Source organism: Chondrus crispus, genomic scaffold (genome assembly GCF_000350225.1).
Source record: "Chondrus crispus Stackhouse genomic scaffold, scaffold_35, whole genome shotgun sequence".
Classification (NCBI taxonomy): Eukaryota; Rhodophyta; class Florideophyceae; order Gigartinales; family Gigartinaceae; genus Chondrus; species Chondrus crispus.
In genome coordinates, this window is record NW_005179258.1 from 170,380 (window position 1) to 196,288 (window position 25,909).

The 25,909-nt window shown below is 53.7% G+C and overlaps 1 protein-coding gene across 1 annotated transcript; it reads right to left on the reverse strand.

The window, feature by feature from the left end:
* Nucleotides 1–20,759: 20,759 nt before the first annotated feature.
* On the reverse strand, nt 20,760–22,235 carry CHC_T00006096001 (hypothetical protein). Its single transcript, XM_005718085.1, has one exon. The coding sequence runs from the start codon at nt 22,233–22,235 to the stop codon at nt 20,760–20,762; it is 1,476 nt and encodes a 491-aa protein (XP_005718142.1).
* Between the last annotated feature and the right edge of the window lie 3,674 nt (nt 22,236–25,909).

Here is a 25,909-nt window from a genome sequence, read left to right on the forward strand (position 1 = left end):
GGGGGAACAATAAAGGTTAACCGGCAGGACCGGGCGAATGACGGGAATCGCGCTTTTTATTGTTGTGGCTTCGTTTTTGTTTTTCGCTTGTCTTGGCAGCTAGTCTGCCTCGACTCTTCCCTTATTTATACTACTTCAGCCAGGTGCTTTGTCCTCTCCTCACGTAATGTTTTTGCACTATCGAAGCATTTTTAGGAGAGGATGCACTGCATGTTGCCAGCTGAGATTATTAAAATGCTCCCGTTGTTGTGCACTACATTAATTGCGTTGAGGTGCATTTTATTCGTCCTGTATGCGTCACCGTCATACCATAATTTCCCACACAAACTCTCCCACGAGTGCGGTCAGCGGTAGAGTCATCTCTCGGCTTGCCCCCATCCACCCCACGCAGCTCGCCGTCTCCCTGGGCCCCGCACTGACGCTGCTGGCCTTTGCCAAACGCGCCGCCCTGCCCTCCACACCACCTAAATTACATTACACTCTCGCAGCTCAGCCGCCCCGCTTTCTCAGCGTCGGGAGCAGCGCGCCCATGCTGACGTGTCGATTTTGACGGCAGCCCAATGTGGGGAGCGTTTCTCTCAAGAGTGTTTCTCTTCCAAAACCGAAGCCACAACTGGCCTTTCTGACCAGCTCACCGATGCTTTATACAAATATGTAATATATACAGTACCCTTGGTATAGGTAATCTATCTCATTCACGTGCTGCTGTAGGCCAGAATCTCTCCGCTGCGTATACAGCTGTGAGCATGTGAAGATATTCGTAGTTTATTGGTTCTAGTCGGTCACGAGACATCGGCTAAGAGGGGACACACAAAGGCTACGCAAACCATTAAACCGAACTGGAAAACATAAAGAAAACATAAAGAAAACAAAAAGAAAACAAAAAGAGAAAAAGACATGATGAGAAAGGAAACTACACCCATTAACCATAATTAGTCCGGCCTGCACTATTTTCTAGGGTCCCAGGTGCCAGTGGTGAACATAAATTGGTGGAGGCCGCACTATTTCTGTACCCGCACTATTTAGGTACCCACGCAAATTAGTGCAGGCCGCACTGAGTGGATTTGGAAAAATTAGTGAGCGCTCCTTCTGCATTGCTGTGTGTCAATTTATGCATGGCTGTGTGTGAGGGTACGTTCAAAGGTTGCAGTAATCAGATCTGAAACGGTCCTATTTTTTAGTAATTTTGAGTGACCCCGGAGATGGTTCCCCACTTGCCGTTTCATTTATCGGGTAGTTGCAGTTATCGGGGCTTGCAGTTATCGCGTGGGCACTGTACTCTAATCTTAGAGTATTTGGCCGTTTGGCACTGTATACAGAGCCGTTTGTTGAGAAACTGCTCTCTGTACAGTCAGAAACGGCTGTTTCTTGTGTCCATGTCAGCACCGAACTGCCCTACACATATGTCTTAACGGCCGTGGCGTGTCCAATTCCCCGAATTTGACGTCCAAGTACTGGGTAAATGGCAGGAAACCACACGTCACGTTCAAAGAACGACTCTAGGATAAACTATTCATACATATGAAAGAGCAAAGAAATTGGAGAAGATATAAAAGCAACCGCAAAAGGTAATGTACTGCGGAGCCCTGTCCTGGCACCAGCCTCTCCACGGCCTGCAAACATGGAGATTCCCTCTGCCTCTCCAATTGTGAACGCACTGTAGCATAACCGCCGGCTACTGTACTATACATTAGATTTAGAATTAGATCTAACGCTGTAAGGTACGGACCTTACAGAGTGCGCGCGCGCATACCTTCCAGCGCGCGCACCAACACGTGTACCACACGTGTAGCACACGTGTGCTGTCAGCCCCGACGGCTGACAGCGTTACAGTGCGGGCCGGCCCGCACTGTCTACAGTAAGCCGACTACAGTACAGTCCGTACTGTGCTGTAGACGGTTAATTAACTTGTACAATAAATATAGCGAGCGACCGCCGGCGGAGGGGACCAAGACAGGCAACCCTCCACCGACGGTCGACCACCCAGCTTACTCTACTCACACCGCCGTTCCGCGAGTAGTTACCACCGAGTGGGTAGTGGACGGGCGCGACACCGCGGCGAGCTGTGATCCGCCTCCGCCCGTCAGTACCGGATCGTCAACCGGTACTGCTCCGGGGCGTCGAGGCGTCGATCCGCTTGCCTACGCGCGCGTCCGCGCCGACCACGCTCTACCACCCGCTACCGGCCCGCTTCCGGTGGCGTTGGTTGGTTCAAGACCCTCGGTACGCCGATCCGGAGTCTTCCGCCGAACATCGCAAACACCCCTCCGCCTTGTGTGGGGTGTTTATGCGACACGCACTTGGAGAAGTGCAACGCTCTCCATCATCCTCCAGTGCCATTACCAACAATGCCCCTTCCTCTGCACCCCCTATTACCCGTCAAACTACGCCAGATAGTGTGACCCCTTCTTCCTGTTCTATCCAAAGGCCCAAAAAACGGAGGCTGCAACAAGTTTCTACGTTATGTCAACGTGTTCAGGTTGTTAACTGGATGGTTGAAGAGATCGAGAGAAGCGGTACTCCCAAATGGATTGTAAGCAAGACGGTCCGGAAATTCCCGGATATTTGCAGGGGACAGGAGAGGGCTAACCATTCGAAGGCCTCTCGTTGGTACAAGGACAAAGACAAAATATTGGAAAATGCGCAGAACGAGGTTCGAGCTGTCAGTCATCGGGTGAAGCGCAGACGCCCATCTGGAGAACGACCAGTCTCCGCCATCAAGACAACGCATGTCACGGCATGCAAAGGTCGTGGTCGTCGACAAAAGCAGTGGGCTCTAAACGTTCGATCTTTATTATTTATAGAGTTTGAGCGTCTGTCAAAAGCCGGCCTAAAGTTTAACAGTGGGATTCTAGCAGCTCTTGGCAAACGAATTATTCGCAATACATCTGGGGAATATGAGGTGGGTTTGGGAAGGAAGAGAATTTCAGATCTTTTGCCCAAAGTCACGAAACGCTGGATCCAATCTTTTATGGAAAAGTACAACATTGTAGCTAGGAGACGGTGCGGAAAACTTTTGATATGCCCAGCCAAGGAACGTAAGATCGAGCGTAAAGTTGCCTTTCATTTGGGGAAGGTCAGCAGAAGATTTAGAGACGGATCGCTAAAAGAGGAAATGGTTGAGAATATGGATGAGACTCACTTTGTTGTCAACATGGATGACGGAAGGACATTGAGCGTGATTGGGTCAGGAGACGTGAAGTATGCCGATGTGTCTTCCGGGGGTGTGGGGATGATCATGGTTGTGCGAATTACCGGCGGAAGAGACGCTGCTATAAAGCCATTATTTATGGTGTTTCAGAACAAATCTAGGCATTATTCAATTCGGGGTGTCCCCGATGATGAGCCGGGAGTCTCATATCGGGCTGGTCCGAAGGGTTGGATGGACCAAAAAGTGTTTGGCCAATGGTTATCCGAGCCTCGAGCTCTGAGGAAAGATCCGTATGGACGGCAGCGAACAATTTTTTTGGATAATTGTTCTGGTCATAACGTGAACGTAGAAAACGCAGCGCACTTGGCTGCCATTAATTCTACACTGTCATTTTTGCCCCCTAATTCGACCCATCTTTGTCAGCCTGCGGATAGTTTTATTATCCAAAAAAATTAAGCAGCGATGGAGATACTCAACGACACCTCGTCGAAGATCCGGTTCTCAAACTTCACAGATTCCATTCACGCAACTATAGCGGCTGTTCGAATGATGAAGAACCGGTTGGATACGCAGAATCAGCGTACGAGTTGTGCAGGACGTGAACAACATGAGGGACAAAACTGGCATTTCATTTGCTCGTAAGGCCATGATTCGCTGTGGTTTGTCATTGGATTTAAATGGCCTGTGGCACGAAAAACAATTGTTTCCACACCTTCAGAAACTTATTGAACGGCACCGTGAATATTTTGCTGGCAAAGACCGTACGTTGCCCTCCGAGGACGACAATGATAAAGAAAATGAAGCAGGGGAGGATAGCAATGACGACCGCGAGGTAGGAATCGAAGAGGAAGATCAAGAATAACCGCAATTAGGTACCTTGATAATTAAGAAAAATAAACTTGTTAGCGATACTAAATTGTGTGCGGACCCTATATACTGAAGCCTTCACTTTATATTTTTCCATCCGGATCCTGCGTACAACTATTAGTGCAGCCTGCACTAACTAGGTCTCCTCACTAATTTGTCCACCGGACTAAATAACGTTCATGGTGTACCAAGAGGGCGGCGCAGCCGGGGCTGGACGGGTAAGAGAAATAGACATGGCCAGAAGAGGGGGCCTGGCAAGAGGCTCAGGATGGCGCCATAAGTACCACGGAGCAGCGAGACTGCGGGGTGAGGTACGCTCGGTTGGCTGATAGTAATTACAGCCACTCGCTATTCTCCGGGGAGTTTCACCCCTATACACGCTAGCGTGTACAGAGACGTGAAGGGGGAAAATAAAAGCGGTAGCGGATGCACGGAGAGCGCTAGACATGCGGTAGCATGGGCGCAAAGAACCACTCCGAAGCGGCGGTGACAATAATACGGCTATCGAAGTAAACAGAAAACTGGTTCTGCGATACCCAATCCAGACGGGTCATAATCCATTCGCAGCTGAACTGGAGGACGAGCAGCTCGTTGAAGCCACCGATACGAGCGCTGTGCGATGCGAAGTAGCAGCTAGGCGGCGGAGCGCCGTTGACGAGGGCAACGGCAGTCTCAACCGCAATGCCGAGATCGGCAGTGCCGACCTTTTGTCCACGTCTGAGATTGAAGAAACCTAGATTGGCGAGACGCAGGGAGCGCCATTTCGAAAGCAATGCGTTTGGAGAAGCAGTAGAGGTCCAGACGGGGTTGGTTGGAAGTGAAAGGCGTAATGGTTGGGACCGAGATTTGCCTTTCCGGTGAGTGATCACCGCACTCACTCCCTCCGCAGTTATGGTGATGTCGCTGTCTTTCAGATAGACGACAGACACCGACCGGCACTGAAAGACAAATGCAAACACTACTGTAGCACAAGAGCCCACCGTGTCTACGTCCTCGGCAGACACCCCACATTCCACAATCTGCCTCATGAGGGCTGCCGGGAGCCCAACCCGGGCCATATGAACGACGCCTTGAAGATCATCCTTGTTCGCATATGCGCGGACAAGAGCCGACACCATGGGAGTATGAGTTGGGGAATCGAATTTGAGGAGCTCGTGGTATCGAGATACGGCCGTAACGTACTGCGCCACTGACGTCGGACCGACCCTGCCTTCGAGATGCAAGTAGCCGATATATGCTAGAACATCCCCCTCGTTCGCCCCAAGCCGCGGTCGTCCATCTTCGTCGCAGAAGGTAAACCATTTCTTGATCTGGCTGGAGCGATTGGCCCAAGTCCCGTCACTCCATCCGTAGTTGGGGAGCAAGTCTGCTGCGGCCTGGGCGCTTCCCTTTGCATCATCATCCCCACACCGGCTCAATACCGCACCCCTTATCCCCTCCTGCCACACCACCCTCACGCCATTGTTGCGAGAAAGACGGACCAGTCGGCGTTGAGATTTTTCGAACTCCGCAGTAGAGAAAAGTCGGCGCCTTGTGGATGGAGCACCTTGACCGTAGTGGCGTGACGCAGCAACTGCGGATGCCAGGCTTGCGCTGGCCAGTGGGGAGCCACCAGGACGCCCTTCCCACCATCCACTATTACCTTGCGAATGGCCAGAGGGAGCATGTCGAAGGGAGGATTCCACAGGCGCGCCCTCCCGTCTCCCCAGTCCTCCAGCATCTGCGTCGCCAGATATTTCCGTCGCGCGACTGCCGTCTCTCCGAGGGGGGGATGAGCGAACACCACCGAGTCCACCTCGTACTCGTCCTGGATCGACTGCAGCAGCTGGTCCGTCGCCTGCATGTCGCCAGGATCCCAGGTCCGGGAGAGAGCTTCGGCGAACCGGTTGACCGCCGACGGCAACCACCGGGCTTCGATCCGCACCCCCAGGGTTTGCAGCATAACTTGAAGCCGGCGTAGCTCCGCCATCAATGGCTTGGAAGCGGACACCATGGCGTTCAAAATGAAGCAGACTGACTGGTTGTCCTCGTGCAGCAAGAGGCGCTGAACATCCGGTCGGCCGACGTACGCGGCAAATTGCCTCTGTAATAGCAGACGAACCGCCCAAAGTTCCCTCAAAGTGATCGAGTGCGCGCGATCGGCTGCCGTCCAAAAGCCTTGACCCTCCCACAAACCCCGCGAGCCCGTCAGCACTTGCGATCCCAGTGTCTCCCCGTACCCCACATCGGCAGCATCGGAGTGCAACGTGAGGTCGGGCGCCTGCCTGACCAATTCCCGTCCTTGTCCCCGTGTCAGCGAACGCCAGTGGCGCAAGTCGCGAAGCGATTGTCGGCAAAGGCGCACCTTTTGAAACTGGCCGTGGAAACTTGTTGCGTCCCCGTGTCCACGGCGACCACGGGGCACACGGAGCACACGGGGCACACGGTGCACATGGTGCACACGGGCCACACAGTGCATATGCGTCTGCCTGCCAGCGTCTGGGCCTCGCAAGCTCGGCCCGCGACGCAGCCGTCCGACTTTGTCCTCGCTCCTCGCGCTCCACCAGGAGCCCAGACAGTGCCATGTCGAAGTAGAGGCTCCTTGTGTAGAACCGCGAAAGCGGAATGGCCAGTGTCATCGACACAGCCACTCCGCAAAAATGCCGCAGCTTCTTCAACGATACCCACCGGCGGTTCCTTTGCGCGGACAAGAGGAGCTGCTTGGCTAGCAGGCGAAGGCGGGCTATCTTGCTGTCGGACGCGAACACCCTCATCGCAACAGTATCCACCACACAACCCAAATGCTCCAGCGTAGTCGTCCCTTCCCAGCATCCCTTCCCCGGGTGTCTGACGAGCCCCAACCTTGCGAACAGCCTTGAAAGTCTCTTCCCGGCGCGCGCGCAGTCCTGTCTTGTCGATATCCTCCCCAGCGGCGACGGCGCACACGCGAAGTCGTCAATGTACGGCAGGATGCGGTACCCGAGGCGCTCCCGCAAGTGCTTCACCAAAGGACGGAGCAGCTTGGTGAACCACAGAACAGAGCGCCCCCAGCCGAACGGTAGCGCGATGCAACGGTTGTACCGACCGTTGTATCGGAAGAGGAAAAGTCTCTCATGTGAGGATGGAGATAAAAGTGGCGGTACCCCCTTTTGATATCCCAGGACATCAGCACATGTCCCTCTTGCAGTTGACACGCGAAAGAATGTAAGGTCTCCATCCTGACTGACCCCTTCGGCCAGTGCTTGCTCTGCCGCTTGAAATTAATTACAAATATTCCTTTGCAGTCCTCACCCTCGCCTTGCCAGACCGTGAAGGCTGACGAGATCATCCTGCCCCCTCTCGCAAGGGCCTCGGCCTCCTCAAACCCTACCTCCTCGTACACCCCCTCCCTGCAACCCCTTGCCAGGTCCTTCGTGGCAAACTGCCCGTCCTCCGCCGTCTGAGGGAGCTCGCTGAGTACAGTACCGTCCTCGAAGGGCACTGTCAGCATGTCGAATACACCTTACCCGATCTGACGGGCGATATACTCGTTGACTCCTAACTTCGAACGCCAAACGTCCGCCCTAAGAGCCGTCCCCGCCACAAAGGTGCTCCTCCTCACCCTTTGTAGCGTTTCCATCTCTTTTTAGGCACATTACTCCGGGCTGGACCCGTCCCCGGCGGAGGGTCCAGCGTTCTTCATGCCAGTAGTCTTCTCTAACCTGGCCTTGGCAATCATCTTTGCAGCCTGAATCTCTAACTCAGAAGTGAGCGCCTCGCGGGCAGACTTGTACGAATCTGAGAACACAGCGTCGTGCCCCTGTTACACGAGGAATGCCATCTGGCCAGCTGCCTCGACTCCTTGGTCGGTGATGTCCCTGAAATACTGCGCGCGCATAGACAGTACCTCGAGGGCGGCACGGATAGACTTTTCAGCCAAGGCCAGTTTCCTTGCCATGCTTGGTACGTCCTCGCTCTGATCCTTAGCAACTATGAGAGCGGAGAGTCCCATTTCGGTCTAAACGCCAGCAGCGTTTACGTATTCCCATTCCTTGGCCGGTCCCTGGACCGCAACTCGGAGACAAAAGCGTCAGCAGCAGGCTTTGAGTAACCCATGTGAGTGACGGGTACATGGGGGCCACGCTCAAACACACTTCCTTCTCCGACCAACTTGAGGGAGCTGAGCTCCGCGACAACATCCCCATAATCCCGACGCGCGGGCACGGCACTCTCTCACGCCGCTCGCACAGCTAGCGCAGGGCGCGCCACAGCTGCGACAGCCGGAAGCGTGGGGGCCGGGGGCACCGGCGCGCCGATGTCGGCGGGTTGTTCGGGTTGTACGCTCATAGCTCCAAAGTACTCTGTTCGTACTTACTAAAATATGTCACCGCCTAAGCTGAGGGGAATTTCTCAAGCAAGAGAAATAGACATGGCCAGGAGAGGGGGGCTGGCAAGAGGCTCAGGATGGCGCCATAAGTACCACGGAGCAGCGAGGCTGCGAGGTGAGGTACGCTCGGTTGGCTGATAGTAATTACAGCTACTCGCTATTCTCCGGGGAGTTTCACCCCTATACAGTACACGCTAGCGAGTACAGAGACGCGTACATGTACTGTAATGGAGGGAAAGTGCACTTGCAATCGTTTCAACCATTCCGCCGCCTTTACACCTCACACTGCCAGCCTTCGTACTGTATCACTGTGACTCCTACCGCATTGACTTTTCACAATCCAGAATCCTACCGCGTCCTCTTCCCTCATTCCGCCCAAACGCACATTGCCTTCTCTCCGTCGGACACCCTCGACTCCCGTTGAAACCCCTTGCCGACTTGAAGTAAGCCCGCTCTCCATCCTCATTTCCACACTTTCCGCATGCCTCAACAGCTTTTGTCACAGACTCTAAAAACCACAATGACTCCCATCTCACCGAAGTTTCTCGATCTCATTGTCTCTGTCCTCCTCCTCCTCCTCCCCCTCCCCCTCCTCCTCATATTCATACCCCCATACAGCACAGCTGCCGCCCCGCGCCAACCGCACATGCCCCGGAGACTTGCCATTGGCGATGGCTGGGCCCTGTCGTCGGCGCCACCGCCACAATCGTTCGCGTTCGTCGCCGTACGTCCCCTGCTCTTGTTGTTGAAGTTCCATGCCCCGCTGTTTCTGCGTCTTCAATGATTCACACCGAGTATCGCTTTGAGGTCTACGTTTCTCGGAGGGCGAGCTTCAGAAGGAATTAGCATGGGAATAATGACTATCGAATTTCGTAATCTCACTATGCTTGCTCGTGGAGGCTGGCTTGTCCTGGATGTCAAATTTGGCGCCTACCATCACGGCACTGCACGACATGGAAGCTGCAACAGAGCCGGCCCTGCTGTAGTTTTCCTAACGCCATTCTTACCCCACACTCCCGGTTGACAGTGTCTCTTAACCTGCGACCACCCGCAGCAGCTCTTTCAAGACAAATGCGACCTCAAAATAGAATACCCGGACCCTCATCCAGAACGCTCCTCTGCTCCCACGTTCCCCCCCTTCCGCACCAAACACTATCTGGCACTGCTCAGCTCCTGATGGATATGGAGGCCAGTCTGGATGGCCGTGCTTCTGTCCGCCCTTCCTTCGTCCTCGCCCAAACATGCGCTTCACGGACAGTAACTACTCGTACTCCATTCAAGTCAGGCATCAGGCCGCTCTTCCTTGAAACTGACCCGAAAAGCCATCAAGGATATGCGCTTGGCCTACATTTTATTAAGCGTTGTTCATGCACTTACTCTTGCTAGCTAGTGTCTCTAGATGACAAGCTCTTTGGCTCTCCCGTGATGCCGGCTTTCTTCGGCATAAATATATACATTGAATTGCCAATTTATGAAGTCAATTCGGATACCATTTCTTTGTTTTAACTACACTGAAAGACTAAAAATCTGATGGATTCAAAATTCTTACGTTTCCTTTTTAATCGCTTGTTTTGGGTTAGAAGTCATCTATACAACACGGTTTCAAGGTTATTTAGAAAAGCCTCTTTGCCAGGCATTTCTAAAAACGATCGGAAACGACATGCAGTTCTCACAAATCTCTATCCGTCTGCAACGCAGAAGTCCAAGTATTGTGGTGAGGGTATATACCAGCTTGTTATGGGAAAACTAAACGCCCCAGAAAGAACAAGTGCAGAAAGAACAAGTTGAAAAGCAACCCCATACAGTATGAGATCACTTGTCAAAGAGACACTAGTATATGAGGATTGAAAGACCACTAGACGCTAGCTAGAGTGTATTCACTGGCGCTCTCCTCCAGCGCGCCACGTCTTGATTGCTTCCAGTTGGGCACGTACGGTGCGTGCTCCCTGTGCACATCATGAGAGCGGAAACGGTTTGGGTAACAGGAAGTATTCAAAAAAATTGATCATACGATAACTTATCGTAAGGTGATCGCGTACATATGCACCGTGCATGTCACAGTGCGTTTTTACTGGATGCTGGATGCTATTGATCAATGACAGCATACAGACAGTTACAGTCAACATCATCGAGTAGTGCACCCCCATGTAAGGTTCCAACAACATGCAATACTCGCATCTTGCACTAATGAATGGGGTCACACAAAATACTCATTTACAAGAGTCTGGCGCCTCTTGGAACGACTCTGCTCAGCTTGTGCAGACAGCAACGCGCGTTTTGCACAGCGCAAACGACGAACTGCACCCAGACGGAAAGGATCTGTGCAGTATGTAGGCAAAGTTAATCCGTTTACTGTTGAGCATCGCGGGCTTCGTCGACTTGATCCCTGTCTTGGACAGCTGTCTAGCAGCAATGCAAGGTATGATAACTGTGTTTACGAAAAACCCCTGCATTACTCACTCGTGGAATTACTCAATTCGGCATTATTGAGTTTCTCTTAAGTCCTCACAGAAAAAAAGTTGAATCAAATCAAATTTTAAATCAAAACTCCACCAAATAAATATCAAAACAATCACTTTTTGTGGGCGGCGTGTACACGTGTGGGCTGTGGCAGTTTCTGCCTCGGCAGAAACTGCCATCTGGCTTCTGCAACGTCATAACCGAAGGGCGCGGCTTGGATTTTGTGGTTCCTCCCAGACAAGGCTGCCCCACAAGTAGGGCGCTACCAATAGGGCACCATTCTTCAGTAAAGCCGCCGTCGCCTCCCTCCACCGAGGTCGGGGACAGACATCGGATGAACTTGGTGTCACAGATTTGAGAGAAGTCGTTATCTTGACATGGGGGCATGCTGCAGACAAGTTGATGCTCGGTACGCTGACACTTGAGGTTGCCTTTCCTACTATTTGACAGGTCGCCGGAGACATCAAGAAGTCGAGCAGTGCGCTGCGACGTCTGACATGTTGCGCTGTCCCGTGAAACAGCAACTCAGTTTGAGAAGAGAAACCGGGACGCCGCATCGTTTGCGTGATCTACATCAAAAGCTTTAGTGTCGGCTACGATGCAGTTCATAAGAGAGCCTATGTACGAGATTACTATTTAACAGCACAAACCTCCAAAACCCCCGCCCCAACACAACACAACCTTGGCAATTAATGCCTTCTAGACCTTGTGGTCCTCGACACGTAAAGGGACACCAACCAATATTCCGTCTCCAGACGAGCGGCCTCGGCCAAGACTGACCAGTATTCCGTCTCCAAACGAGCGGCCTCGGCCAAGACTGACCAGTGTTCCATCTCCAGACGAGCGGCCTCGGCCAAGACTGACCAGTACTCCGTCTCCACACGAGCGGCCTCGGCCGAGAGTGGCCGAGGCGGCATGCGGGGAAGCAGAACGCCATCTCGCCGTGAGGTCGCGGATCGCCTACGTCGGTTGCGAAACGATTCGATGGCCCAGCCGAGGAAGGCGGCGAGAACGACTGTAGCGATGGCGGACAAGGCCCCGATGACGGGCTCTAGCCAATGCCAGGGGGTGTGTTCTGGTGGCTGGGCGGCAGGAAGCGGAGCGCCCGATGCCGGGGGTACGGACAGCATGAAGGTGAACATAATGGCGAGGACAGGGAACTGGCAGAATTTATGGGCAACAGCGTGGAGCATTTTGGTTGTACTCTGGCTTGGGGCGTGTGAATGGGGCGTACTACGGTGGGGTGTCGGCGATGGCTCCTTGGACGCACGCTGCAGCATGACGGCGACAACGTCGCCCGAGGAAAGGTCGTGCGCCTCGTACTCCATGGCAGACGCGCCTATCTCAAGCTTCAGGCCCAAGCGATGGCGGTTGTTGAGGTCGAGGTTGTTGAGTCGTGGCGACGAGGACGTGGGGAATTGCAAACACGGTCGGAGGGGTTCAAAGGAGGATGACGTGTTTTGGAGGTGGAGCAGTGGACGGTGAGGGCTGTGGCGCAGAGGTGGATATGGAGGAATTGATTTTAAAGGAACTGTTAAGGAGCTGCGTTTCGGGGAGCGACGTTTCAACGAGCAACGAACGATCGATCGATTGCTGTTTAACCAACTAGGGGTCGGGCTATGTACCGTGCCCCGTAGGAAATTTTTACCGCGCGATCCTTTTTGACCAGGCGACGCGAGCGTGTTGCCATGCGGCTCCCCAATGAAGCGTCAATAGGCAATGACGCGTCGATGGAACGAACGCCCGGGGATTCCTTTTTAACCAATGAACGCTCGGGCTAGGGGGGTTATTAATTTGTGCAGCCGGTTTTTAACCATGCCACGCGAGCCTTTTTGACCAGGCGACGCAAACGTTTTCCTATGCGGCGCGCCAATGACACGTCAAAGGGCAACGAACGCCCGGGGATTACTTTTTAACCAATGAACGCTCGGGCTAATTAATTTGCACAGCCGGGTTTTAACCATGCCACGCGAGCCTTTTTGACCAGGCGACGCAAACGTTTTCCTATGCGGCGCGCCAGTGACACGTCAAAGGGCAACGAACGCCCGGGGATTACTTTTTAACCAATGAACGCTCGGGCTAATTAATTTGCACAGCCGGGTTTTAACCATGCCACGCGAGCCTTTTTGACCAGGCGACGCAAACGTTTTCCTATGCGGCGCGCCAGTGACACGTCAAAGGGTGTGATGCAAGATCGATGGCTCGGTTTACTGTGATCGCGTCTCTATCTACCTTATGTAGGGATGGTAGCGATCCGTAGGCCGGCGGCGATCGTGGTGAGTTGATCGCTGTTGTACGTGTGCTACGTGTGTGTATATGGCTCTCATGACTGCTGACGCATTGCTGTTGCGGCGTCGACGTTTGTTTTTATGGCTCTCATGACACTCCCCCTGTCGACGGTGCTGCAGTTTTGCCGTCTGCAGTCGTGTGGTTTCTGAGCTGTAGTTTGGGGAGGAGGCGCGTGTATGCTTGACGACGCAGCGGTTTTGTGAGGATGTCCGCGAGTTGGTCGTCCGTGGGGACATGTGCAATGGCAATTGTGCCCTTTTGAGCCTGATGCGTGAGGTAGTGATGCCTCAGATCTATGAATTTTCGCCTCTTCGTCGGTCCCGTGCTGTTGGCAACGTGGATGGCGGACTGGTTGTCTATCATCAAGGGGGTCGGGGATTGCGGCAGCATGTGCACGTCCTGTAGCAGACGTCGGATCCACGTGGTCTGCTGTGCGGCGGAGGTGGCCGCAATATATTCTGCCTCACAGGTGGATAAGGCTGTGATGTTTTGCTTGAGGGACCCCCAACATATCGGTGTGCCGTTATATGTGTGGAGGGTCCCCGATATGGACTTCCTGTCCGTGATGTCTGCAGCAAAATCCGCATCGGCATACGAGACAAAGAGGTTCTGGGGTTTCTCTTTGTCTGCTTGCTTGCCGGCTCGGAACGTGAGGCCTGTGTTTGGTGTGCCCTTGAGGTACCTTATCAGGCGTTTTAGTGCGTTCCAGTGCCTTTGTGTCGGGTTGTTGGCCGCTACTGCTAGTCTGTTTGCCAGGAAGTAGATGTCTGGTCGCGTCGAGTCAGCGACATAGCGTAGGTCCCCAATGATCTGCTGGTATTTTTTGAGAGTGTGCAGTTGGGTCTCGTCTTTGTCTGTTGGCTTGTGGAGCAGGACACCGTCGCAGTATGGGGTGTCTTTGGCATTGCATTTGGCCATGTCCACTTGCTGTACTATGTAGTTGATGGCGTTGGGCTGGGAGATGTGAATGTCTCCATTTTGGTGCCGTGTCACCGTCCATCCGAGAAAAGTCCTGTGTTCCCCTAGGCGTTTGATGTTGTACGCTTTCGCTAGGGCTGCGGCGAACTCGTCTTTGAGTTTCGCGGTTGAGGCGAGTACTGTGAAGTCATCCATGCTGACAGCAGCAATTATATGTTCTTTGCCTTTTTTTTGGACCAGAGGCACAGGTCTGCTTCGCTTTGCTTGAAGTTGTCTTTTCGTAGGAGTTTGAAGACTGCAGATAGGTATGTGTGGCCGGCGGATGGCGTCCCGTATATGTTCATGTTTAGTTTTCCGCCTTGGCAGGCGTGTTTGTATGTGCCATTGAATCTGGCATGCTGTCTCACATATACTGTTTCTCCTCCGTTGTGCGCGAATTTTTCGTGTAGGTACGCTGACTTGATATCGATGTGTTCGATGTGCATGCGGTACTTGGCTGCTATTCCAAACATTGCGCGTACTGTGGTCTTGTCGGCCATGTACGTTGTAGTTTTGGATGGGTCGTAGTGCTTGTGTGGTAGCATTTTGTCCCCCCTTGCAGAGCATCGGGCTTTTCTCGATGCAATTTGTCCTTTGCTGTCCCTCTTGTAACGATATCCCATTTTTAGGGGTATCAGTTTCCGTTTCTTGGGGATTTCGGAGTCGGGTATCCACTGTACTACGTTCATGGCGTCGAGGTTGTCGAGTTCGGTGTTGTGGGCTTTTTCCCATTCGGCAGCGTCGGGGTATTTTTTGGCCTGTCCGGGGTGAGCTGGGGCGGGTGTGGTGCCTGTTATCTCTGTTGGCGTGCGATGCGGGGTGAAGGCTTTCGTGGCATATGTGCGTGAGGCTACAGGATCGGTGGTGCTGTGGTATGGTTGGAAGTTGACGCATCGAACTCGTCGTGGTCTGTTCGTGTCGAGTTCGAGGACCATGATGTGGTTTTCGTCGATGCCATGGAGGTACCTGGCGGGTGTTGCCCTGTGGGCGAGTTTTGATATTTGTTTCCGATTTGCTAACTCAGGTACTGTACCGAGCTGTCCGAACAGCAGGAATTGCGGGACGTCGGGGGTGGCATTGGTCCACATGGTGTAGGGAAGGGTGTTGATCCCGTGGTGGAGTATATTGTTGTACTTGAATGCAGCGTCCCTTACTGCGTCTTCCCAGTGCGTCTTGGGTAGTGAGCTGTGGTGGAGGGCGGCTCTGGCTGAGTTCATGAGTGTACTGTTTATCCTTTCCGCGATCCCATTTTGTTGGGGCGTGTGTGGGACTGTAGTGCTGTGCATGACGTTGTGCGATCTGTATACGGCGTTGGCGCTGTCTGATACATATTCTTTCGCGTTGTCTGTGTGGAACAGTCTCGGTTTGCACCCTTTTCGTTTGTTGAGGGCTGTGAGGATGACATCCAGCCTGTGCGGTGTTTCTGCTCTTGATTGCAGGAAGTCGACTATGAGGTAGCGGGATCGGGTGTCTATTACTGTGAGTATGTATTTGTTGCCTTGCCTGGATGTGGGGTTGAATGGTCCACATATATCGCTGCTAAAGGCGGCTCCTACTCGGTAGTTGTGCGTCTTGGGGTAGTGCGGTGCGGGCTGCTGCTTCGCTGCAGCGCAGCTCGAGCAGGTGATCCGCGGTGGTCGTTGCCTGAGTGTGGGCGGGAGGTTTGGCAGGAGGCCGAGTTTGGCCATTTTCTGGAGCGTTGTTGGTCTGATGTGATTGAACAGTACATGATAGTGGTGGAAGTCCCTTTCTACAGCTGGGTGTGCTGGGGTGTGCGGTGGGGGCGCTGGGTTGTGCATTTGGTGTAGTGGGATTTTTTCTGCGCGTGGTGCGGTGTGGCCACGTGCTAGTGTGCGGCTTGGCTTTGGCGTCGCTGTCTTCTTTTTTTTTGTTTTTGGATTTGGGGCTTTTTTGGTTTGGGTATCGGGTCTTTTGGAATTTTTTATTGACCGTGGTGGTATGGTCCGGGCTGCCATGCCGTTGCCTTTGGTTTTTGGGAGATCGAGGTAGTACATGCCTTTCCTGAAGCGTGCTTGCGCTACTGTTTGTGGCGGGTGTGTGCTTGTGTCGAGTACAGTGGCCTGTGTGGGTGTGAACCGGACCTCTCCCCATTGCTCTGCTATGTCGTGAACTGATAGCAGGTTGGATCGCATTGCTGGGTTGGCGATCGCTGGGACTCGTATGTGCCTATTCGTACTGGTCCGTATATGTATCATCCCCTTGTGTGTGGCGGGTGGCGTGATGTTGGTGGCCGTGTTAGTTCGGATGATTTGTCGGAGTGGTTTCATGTTCGTCGTGGGTTTGCGAACATGTGACAGATGCGCTCCTGAGTCGAGGGCATACTGCTTACCTTCGCATATGTCCTCGTCAGTCACCTGTTGCGCGATTGTGTCGTCGTGTTCGTCGCGGGTGCTGGCCACTTTCCCGGTGGTGGTTTTGGGCGGCGAACGTGTTTGCCGAGGGGTTGTGCGCTTCTTATCGGTATTCGTGTACCATTGTTCCGTATTTTCCCTTGTGGCTGCATTGCCGCGTTGGGGTTGATCGGGGTGGGTCGTTGATCCTCTGCCTTGCCTCCGGCTGCGAGTTCGTCGTCTCATTGCCTGGTAGTTGGGGCTGTCTGCCCATTGGTCTGTCGTGTTCATGCCTTGTGGACGTTGTTGCCGGATTTCCTGTTTTTCGTCTTCTCGAGCTTGTATGGATTTGAGTCGTTGGACGAGGTTGGCTATGGTTGTGGGGATTGTGTTGTTCGCGATCCACATGTCGGGTAGGTGTCGCAATGCCGGGTGCGAGTTGAGGCCGTGTATGATGAATTCTATCGTGACAGATTCATCATGTTGAATGCTGGGGTACTCTGCGAGACACATTTTTGTCCGTATGGTTCGGTGTGCTGCGATGTATTCATCGATGTCCCCTCCCGCCTTGATCTTTGTGCGTTGTGCTTCTTGTTTGAGGATGAGGTGTGTGGTTGGCGTTGAGTCAGTGAAGTGTGTTTTGATCTCTGCCAGAAGCTGTTGAGGGGTAACGCTGAGGTCCATGTCGATTGTGCTTGCCAGATCCGCAGGGAGGCTGGTCATGATGCTCATGCGTAGGAATGCACATTTTCTGCGGTATATGGAATGGTACGGGCTCGTTACTGTGGGGGGTGGTGAGCTTTCATCGAGGGCTGCCTCGACGTTGTTGATTATGGCTATGTCGTGGAGGGTTTGCGTCCATAGCTTGTAGTTCGTTCCGTCGCTTGCGAGTGGAGGTAGCTGTCCATGCATTCTTGTGTCAGCTTGAGGCATTGCGGGTGCTATTTCTTGCTGGTTTGACATTTGTGGGCGCTCTGCAGGTGTTGTCGGGGCGTGTTGTGTTGGCTCTACGGGTGTGGTCGGAGCTTGGTGTTGTGGCTCTACGGGTGTGGTCGGAGCGGGTTGTGTTGGCTCTACGGGGGTGATCGGAGCTTGGTGTTGTGGCTCTACGGGTGTGGTCGGAGCGGGTTGTGTTGGCTCTACGGGGGTGATCGGAGCTTGGTGTTGTGGCTCTACGGGTGTGGTCGGAGCGGGTTGTGTTGGGGCAACGGGGCTTTGTGGTGCCGTGCTCTCGTTGTCTTGATCTCGTCCGGGTGGTCGGTATACGAGATGATCGTCTTGTAGTGGTGCGTGGTTAGGGTCCATAACCTGTGATGCAAGATCGATGGCTCGGTTTACTGTGATCGCGTCTCTATCTACCTTATGTAGGGATGGTAGCGATCCGTAGGCCGGCGGCGATCGTGGTGAGTTGATCGCTGTTGTACGTGTGCTACGTGTGTGTATATGGCTCTCATGACAAAGGGCAACGAACGCCCGGGGATTACTTTTTAACCAATGAACGCTCGGGCTAATTAATTTGCACAGCCGGTTTTTAACCATGCCACGCGAGCCTTTTTGACCAGGCGACGCAAACGTTTTCCTATGCGGCGCGGCGCGCCAATGACATGTCAAAGGGCAACGAACGCCCGGGGATTACTTTTAACCAATGAGCGCTCGGGGTATTAATTTGGCTGGAGCCTTTTTGACCAGGCGACCTGAGCGTTTTCCCATGCGGTGCGCTACTGACGCGTCAGCGCAGGTTAATATACACTCACTACATGTATATATGTAATGAGTGTATATTAACCTGCGCTGAAAATTTTAAAGGTAAGGTAGCCTCGTATGAGAGAGAAAATATATCATTGCCGACTCCCAAACATCATTGAGACGTTATGACACTACATGACGTCACACTTTGTCTAGATACAGTACCCTTCTCACCGGCTTAATTTGGTCCACGGCTCAATTTGGGCCACTTCCAAATCACGAGCCTCTAGCCCTCCCCGCCTTCCCCACAGTCCATCTCACCAACTCATACCGCGCACTCCGACAGCGGAGCCCTCCCTCCTCCTCTGTAAGCGACGTTCGGCTCGGCGGTGGCAGTATGCCACCGTCAATGAGAGCGCAAACTCTCACACATAAGAAAAAAATCGCGAAAAGAAGAGAGGAGGGTGCTCGCCACGCCAAGCTTCTTTCGTTAATCCAAAGAGGTGAAAGCGCACGCAAAGCATCCCGAGACACAGGCGTGTCCTGCACAACAGCCACGCGAATAAAAAAGGCGTACGAAAGCTCAGAGACGGAGATACAAAAATTGCCAGATCAAGAAGGCAATCATGCTGGCTGCACGATAGTGTCATCAGCAGACGAGGAATGCCTTTTAGTCGACAGAACGCTTCAAGCCGCGTTGCGTGGATTTGCTGTTGATGTAGTGCAGTGGACACACTCGCCAACGAGGGCGTAAATCTCGCTATGAGGGAAAGCTGTATGTCCAGTCACCACTAGGGTGTTCGGGACCCTCTGTCCGTGGTAGCTCAGAGGTAACGCGAGAATCGCGGGTAGAGTCGCGGTCAGCGCGTGAAGGGGTACTCGGGATCGAGTAACTAGAAGGAATGGGGGTGGCAGTTGCGTCGCCGACCGCTATCGACAGCGTCGAAGAAGAACAAAGCAAGAAGGGAGAAGAAAGAAGGAAGGAGAAGTGTAGCGTAGAAACGTAGAAAATAGGGAAAAAGGTAAAGGAAAACAAGAAAAAAGATGACGACGATGGGTGCAGGTACCAGACTTAGCCAACTAGATAGGAACCGTAGAGGATCTTACCAGAGATGGGGTCCGATCACCTGATCCCTCTTTACTGTAGCGCCTTTCGACACCCGACCTATATAGGCCGAGCGCCGTCGTCGGCGTTGGTTACTAAATGGGTAATTAGATAATTAATTATCGTCATTAGAATTGCCACTTGGCATTAGACGCTCATTAGCGTAGAAACTTGTGGGCACCACGTATGTATACGTGTCGTACACGTGTTGTACACGTATCATATACGTGTCATACGATTGTCATACACGTGTGGCCACGTGCGGTACACGTGGGGTACCTTCCCAAGTGTGCGCGCACAGTACACGTGTGGTGCGCTTATCATACACGTGTAGTATCATCCAAAGTGTGCACGTACACTTTGGATGAGTACACGTGTCATAGACGGGAGCGCACACCATACACGTGTGGGCTCATCCAAAGTGTACGCGTACACTTTGGATGAGCACACGTGTGATACACGTGTCAAAGGCGGGGAACGCGGCCCCGCGACGGCGGTGACCAGGGATAAAGGGCGCACAGTCACTGCACTACATCACCCCCCCCGTTCAGGGGTCGTGCCGATCCGCCTGAAACACGCAATTAATTACCCCGTCATCGTTGACTGCACTGGCAGCCCCGCGCGCGGTTCTATTTCTTCGCGTTTCTTGGCGCTCCCGGTCAGCGACTCTCGCGGCTACGCGCGTACTTGCGCCATCGGCGGCGTTTCTGACTTATCTCTTCGCGGTTTTTTTTCGCGGGCATATTTTTTTCCGCGATTTCTTTTTCCTTCGTGTGCGTTCCACTCTCACAGCATCGACCCTCTCTTCTCCGGCATGTCGCATGCGGAGGGCTTCAAAACGGGAACCATCCGGGCTCCTGCGCGTCGTCGCGTCTTCCGCCACCCGGGCGACTTGATCGGGCAAGACCCGCTTGAGCATGCGGAGCTCTTCGCGGGAGCGCCGTGGCACGACCCCGTGAGCTATCGCGATGACGCGTTAATTACGCAATATATGCGAGCGGGTTCTCCATCCGAGGGGCCCACAGCGGAGGCTGTCCGGGGGAGCAGGAAGAATGCACGCCAGAAAGGGCGAAGAAGTTTGCTGATGAGAAGCGTGTTATTTCTGACGGTACTCGGCGGGGAATGGAGAAATGCCTCTCCCCGGACGTCAGTGGACTCCAACCGGAGGACTCTCGAAAAGAGGACGTCGAAGATGACGAAAAGGATTTTGAACTTCGCCAAGTGGCGTCCGAGGAGACTCCCTTTCCGGCAAGAGGTCCTGTACTCAAGATGAATAACGCCAGCGTGGCGAGCGATACCGTACGGTCCGGTATACTTATTGACCGGGCTCCTCCGGCTCGTGAGATTATGGACGACGAAATGACCGTCGTACGCAAAATTTTTGCGTGACGCGATGGCGGATCGGGTTCACCTTGCTATTTTTTTGCTCGATGAGGAGTTCGCAACGCCATCTGGCGGTAAGTTCGAAGCGGTAGCTTGCGTACAGTAGCGCCATAGGGCGTGTAGTCATTCTTTTTAAGGTAAAGAGGAACCACCTTTGTCTTGAATCTATCCTTGTCTTGCTCGGATGATCGAGTCTGGGACATTCAATCCCTTTCTTTTGCAATATAAAATTACATGGTTCCGTCGGAGGTGACTAATTGGTTCTTCAGTGTCGTCCTCCGGCGTGTAGCCGTACAATCTTACTCGGAAGACGAGTTTACCGTCGTCATCATAGCGATGCGCGACGACGTGGTCGACCACGTATTCTTCGCCATCGATGGCGTGTGGAGACAGCGACTGATTCCTGTCCACTTTTCTTGTCGTATTGTTAGACGCGGCTCCTCGCGGGTCCCTTGAGTGTTGCTCCGTCACTGCAGGGACGTTTTGGGCGCCTGTTTCGGGCTCCAATTGGTGGCGTGCGTCTCCTTCTCCCTCGTTGGAGGCGGGAGTCGGCTCGTCACGGGGACTGTCAGCGGGTGGTGTAGAGTTTTTCTCCTGTCCGACCGGAGTATCATTCGCCAACCGGGCGTAGCGACAAGCCCCATGCCTCGAGTGTTTGGGACGGCTTTTGGTCGTCCCATCAGAGCGCCTCGAAGGCCGTGGCTGTCCAATCCGAGCTCTGTTCCAAATTCCGGTTTTGGCTGCGCCATTCATAGGCGATGTGTCCAGCAAGTCCGCCAACCCTGTTGGGGCCACCTGAGACTGCTCTATAGGAGAGGTGGATACTTCACCGCCCCGGATACCCGATCTATCGAGACAGTGAACACGATTTTGGTCGTGGATATTCGTCGTGAATGACGTTACGGGGTGACTTGGCTGCACTGGCGCAGGTACTACCCGATCGCGTGTAACGCGTTCTTGTCGCTCGTCCATTCGAGGCAACGGGTATGAATCCCGTATCGTCACGGCATTTAGCCGCCGGTAGTCAACGCAAAAGCGCAACTGCCCGTCCTTCTTAGGCAACAGTGCAACCGGTGAGGCCCATGCTGATTTCGACGGCTCGAGTACTCCGGCTCGGAGCATACAGTCTACTTCTTTCATCTCCGCCTCCCGGGCGTGTGGTCCTGCTCGGTAGGGGTTTTGCGCGATCGGTCGCGTTCCAGTCATCGTGTCGATGTGATGCTTCGTGACCTTGATCTCGCCCAGCTCCCCACTCCACATGGAGCTGTACTTGAGTAGCATAGCCTTGATCTGATCACGATGGCGGGCCGGGACGTGTGAGATATCCACGTCATCCGGATTGCTCGTCATAGAGGTGTTTTCTACCGCCCAGTTGGCGTCCTTGTCGAAGTCTTGTTGGACTTCGTTCGCTTCCTCATCGGTGAGGTCTAGCATTGCAGCCACGCTGACTTTACTCACTATAACAGCGGTCGGATGTGGCAGCAAAGTGCCGATCGTTTGGCCCTTAACGAGCCGATAAGGCGCAATGCCAAAATTGGCAACGAGTACGCGGAACTCGCGATTTGGCTCGACCTGCACAACGCCATTGGAGGCGACGACTTGACTCTTTGTGTAGAGTTTCTCATGCGGCTGTAGGACCATGAGGCCGTGCCGTTTGACGTCACAGAGGCGAATGTTTGCGTTCCAGGCTCAAGCACGACTGGCTTGGTGACGCTGACTCGAGGTGATGTCCGACCGCCTGCCTTGGCGAATTCTTGGGACGCCGGCAATGGCGGTGCGTTCGGCGGTCGCCTGAGTGGCCTTCTCGTAATAGGGATCGAGGACCCGTCGTCGAGCTCGATCGTCTTGCGACGTGGGTAGACGGCTTCCACGAAACGGTCCATGAAGTCACTTCCTAGGACCACTCCAGCCGCCAGGCGCTCGCATACGAGGAATGTTACGCGAGTAATCTGCGAACCAATTCTGACAACCAGATCAATTGTCCCAGTTATTAAAATTGGGTTACGGTTTGCATCCCGAACGTTCAGGGTTGATCCTGGTTTCATTTTCTCCATATACTGCGGAGGTAGTTCATCTTTTCGAATAAAGTTTGGCCCAGCCCCAGTGTCTAGCACTGTGAGCTTCCTTGCCAAAAGTTCCGGGACTAGCCCGTAGTCGGCATAGCACTTGTAATTGCGCTTCGCCATCACCATAATGGTGCCTTGTAAACGTGGGGGCACGTATTTTCGCCATGGTCGGCGTAGCTCGCTGAGCTTGCTCCCATGTTTGGGGTTCAACAGATCCTTCCTTGACAGAATCTTCACTGGGGAGGAGCGACCTTCGCCGCCCGGCGTCAGGCTCCAGGTACCCAGGGAAGGCCCTCTCGCCTCCGCTTCGACGCGGACTCCCGAAGTTAGTTTCCCTGGCTGTCTTTGGACACTGTACCGCCTTGGTGGGCGTCAGTTTTCGCGGCTTCCGCGTTCTGGAGGTCGCGAGCCCGGGTGTTGACGATCTCGTCAAGGGCTCGTAACTTCCAGTAGCTGTCCGCGGGTACGCGTTGCTTTTCTTCCGTAGAAAGGTGGTCGTAGTTCCGTATTATACGAGATGACTCGGCAATCGAGAGTTGAACTACGCAGTCTGGTGCGATATGGTTTGGCCCGTAGCACTTGTGGCAAATTAAGTTACCACGTGGCCTCTCCAAGTTCGGAGTTCCTCGCACTTTAACTTGCCAGCCAGGACGGCCGGCGCGGACATGGCGTGAATGTTCCTGTCCTCGGATGACAGGGGCAGGAACGCGTCCGTACGGGCCCCTTGTGAGCATCATCGACTCCGGGTCGTCCGTTTGCGTCTCGGTGGTGAAGGGTAGCTCCGCCGTCGGTACAGACGACCAATCTCGTTGCATAAGGTGCATCGACTCGCCACCTACGGCTTAGTTTTCGGCCATCGCTGGCGGAGAGTCAGCAGAAGACTCTGTCATCATCATTCGATGTTGTCCGGCGCGCGATAGCGCCGGTCGGGTCGACGGCTTCAAAATGCCGACCTGCCTTTTTCCGCCATGTTCGGCGTTTCTTCCGCCACCGAAGCGGGCCCGAAGACCATCGCCTTCATTCTGGGCGTACTGGACGATATCCAGGAACGTGATTTCGTCACGACGACTTCGTCTCATTCGACGTTCTGTCTCGCGATATCGCGATACGAGAGACCGGATTCCCGGATTGAGCCCGTCAATGAACATTGTATTTCGTTCATCGGCGTCGTGCACGTTACCCCAACGAAACTCCGCGTGCAGCAGACAAGCACTGTAACGGGTTTCTGATTCTTCCGCCTTCTGGCGCATATCTCGAAGATCGAGTGCTGCACTGCTGATGGCGTAGTTGGTCGCATAAGTGCGTAGCAGGTACTGTACCGCTTCGGGCCAGTACGAAATTCCTCCATTGAAGGAGTCCATCTGCTTTGTCGCATCGAACTGCGTTCTTGCCTGGCCTTGCAGGAAATACTTCACTGCTACCAGTGCCTGGGACTCCTTCATGGAGTTGGTCTCACATTCCTCGACGAAACGAGATAGAAAACCCAAAACCTTAATGGGGTCACTCCTGTCAAAACGGAGTTCGGGAGCGCCCGTTTGGATTGATCTAATGTGATCCTTGACTTTCCGGGTTTCTCGCCCACTTCGGCGTTTGTGACGCCTTGTCAGCCTGTAACGGGGATAGTCCAGAGCGCCATCGAAGAGGCGATTTGTGGGTCGAAGCACGTTCAGTCCGGGGTGATTCTGCGCAAGCTGGCGACCGTGCCTCCCGCCTTGCGGCGTTCGTCTGCGGCGCTCATCAGCATCCTCACTTGAGGCTTCTTCGTCATCCGACGGGCCCGACTCACAGTCGTCAAAATCGTCAGAGGACGGAGGGGATGGATTCCAATCAGGATAATAGCGATCCTTCTTGCTCTTGCGCGATTTTCGCGATTCTCGAGATCTCCTCGATTGCTCGCCAATGTGGCGTTCGAAATCTTGAGCTCCTCCTCTCGGAGTATTTTTCCTGGCAACTCGGGGTTCTTCTTGTTCCTCGCGGTCGGCCTCGTCACCTCCACCGTGGAGTTGCTCCTCGACCGATTCGAGTCTTCTAACCATCCGAGCCAGTACATCGCGGGTTGTTATTGTGACTGACCCGTCGATAGCGTCCGGAATCTGGAGATCCTCCAGAACGGAGTTAACGTCGCCACGTAGAAGGCGCAGCTCAGCGTCTGCGCGGTTATGACGCGCCTCCATCGTGGAGATTTTGGCACGCAGAACCGTGAGAGTATCTTCAATATGAAGTATACGTTCGCGAACGAGGGCGACCACTGTAGCCTCGACGTCGGCTATCTTCCCAACGACTGGGGTACGCGCCCGGCTGCTCGCGCTGGGCTTCTCCATTATCGGAGTTGGTTGGTCCTGATCTGGCTTTGCATCCACAGCCACCGCTGGGAGCGGATCGGTAGTTCTTGGGGTATCTCGCCGATCTTGGCGCTGCGTTCGATCGCTATGCGTACTGCTCGCGGCTCGAGTCTTGACGCCAGGAAGGCGGGGTTTTCGTGAATTGTTCATCGTGTGTCCACTCCTTCTAGGTCGGGAGACCAAAATGTAGTGCAGTGGACACACTCGCCAACGAGGGCGTAAATCTCGCTATGAGGGAAAGCTGTATGTCCAGTCACCACTAGGGTGTTCGGGACCCTCTGTCCGTGGTAGCTCAGAGGTAACGCGAGAATCGCGGGTAGAGTCGCGGTCAGCGCGTGAAGGGGTACTCGGGATCGAGTAACTAGAAGGAATGGGGGTGGCAGTTGCGTCGCCGACCGCTATCGACAGCGTCGAAGAAGAACAAAGCAAGAAGGGAGAAGAAAGAAGGAAGGAGAAGTGTAGCGTAGAAACGTAGAAAATAGGGAAAAAAGTAAAGGAAAACAAGAAAAAAGATGACGACGAAGGGTGCAGGTACCAGACTTAGCCAACTAGATAGGAACCGTAGAGGATCTTACCAGAGATGGGGTCCGATCACCTGATCCCTCTTTACTGTAGCGCCTTTCGACACCCGACCTATATAGGCCGAGCGCCGTCGTCGGCGTTGGTTACTAAATGGGTAATTAGATAATTAATTATCGTCATTAGAATTGCCACTTGGCATTAGACGCTCATTAGCGTAGAAACTTGTGGGCACCACGTATGTATACGTGTCGTACACGTGTTGTACACGTATCATATACGTGTCATACGATTGTCATACACGTGTGGCCACGTGCGGTACACGTGGGGTACCTTCCCAAGTGTGCGCGCACAGTACACGTGTGGTGCGCTATCATACACGTGTAGT

Excerpts from the sequence above, each read along its gene's own strand:
- CHC_T00006096001 (XM_005718085.1), bottom strand. The coding sequence starts at position 22,235 with ATGGTCCTACAGCCGCATGAGAAACTCTACACAAAGAGTCAAGTCGTC.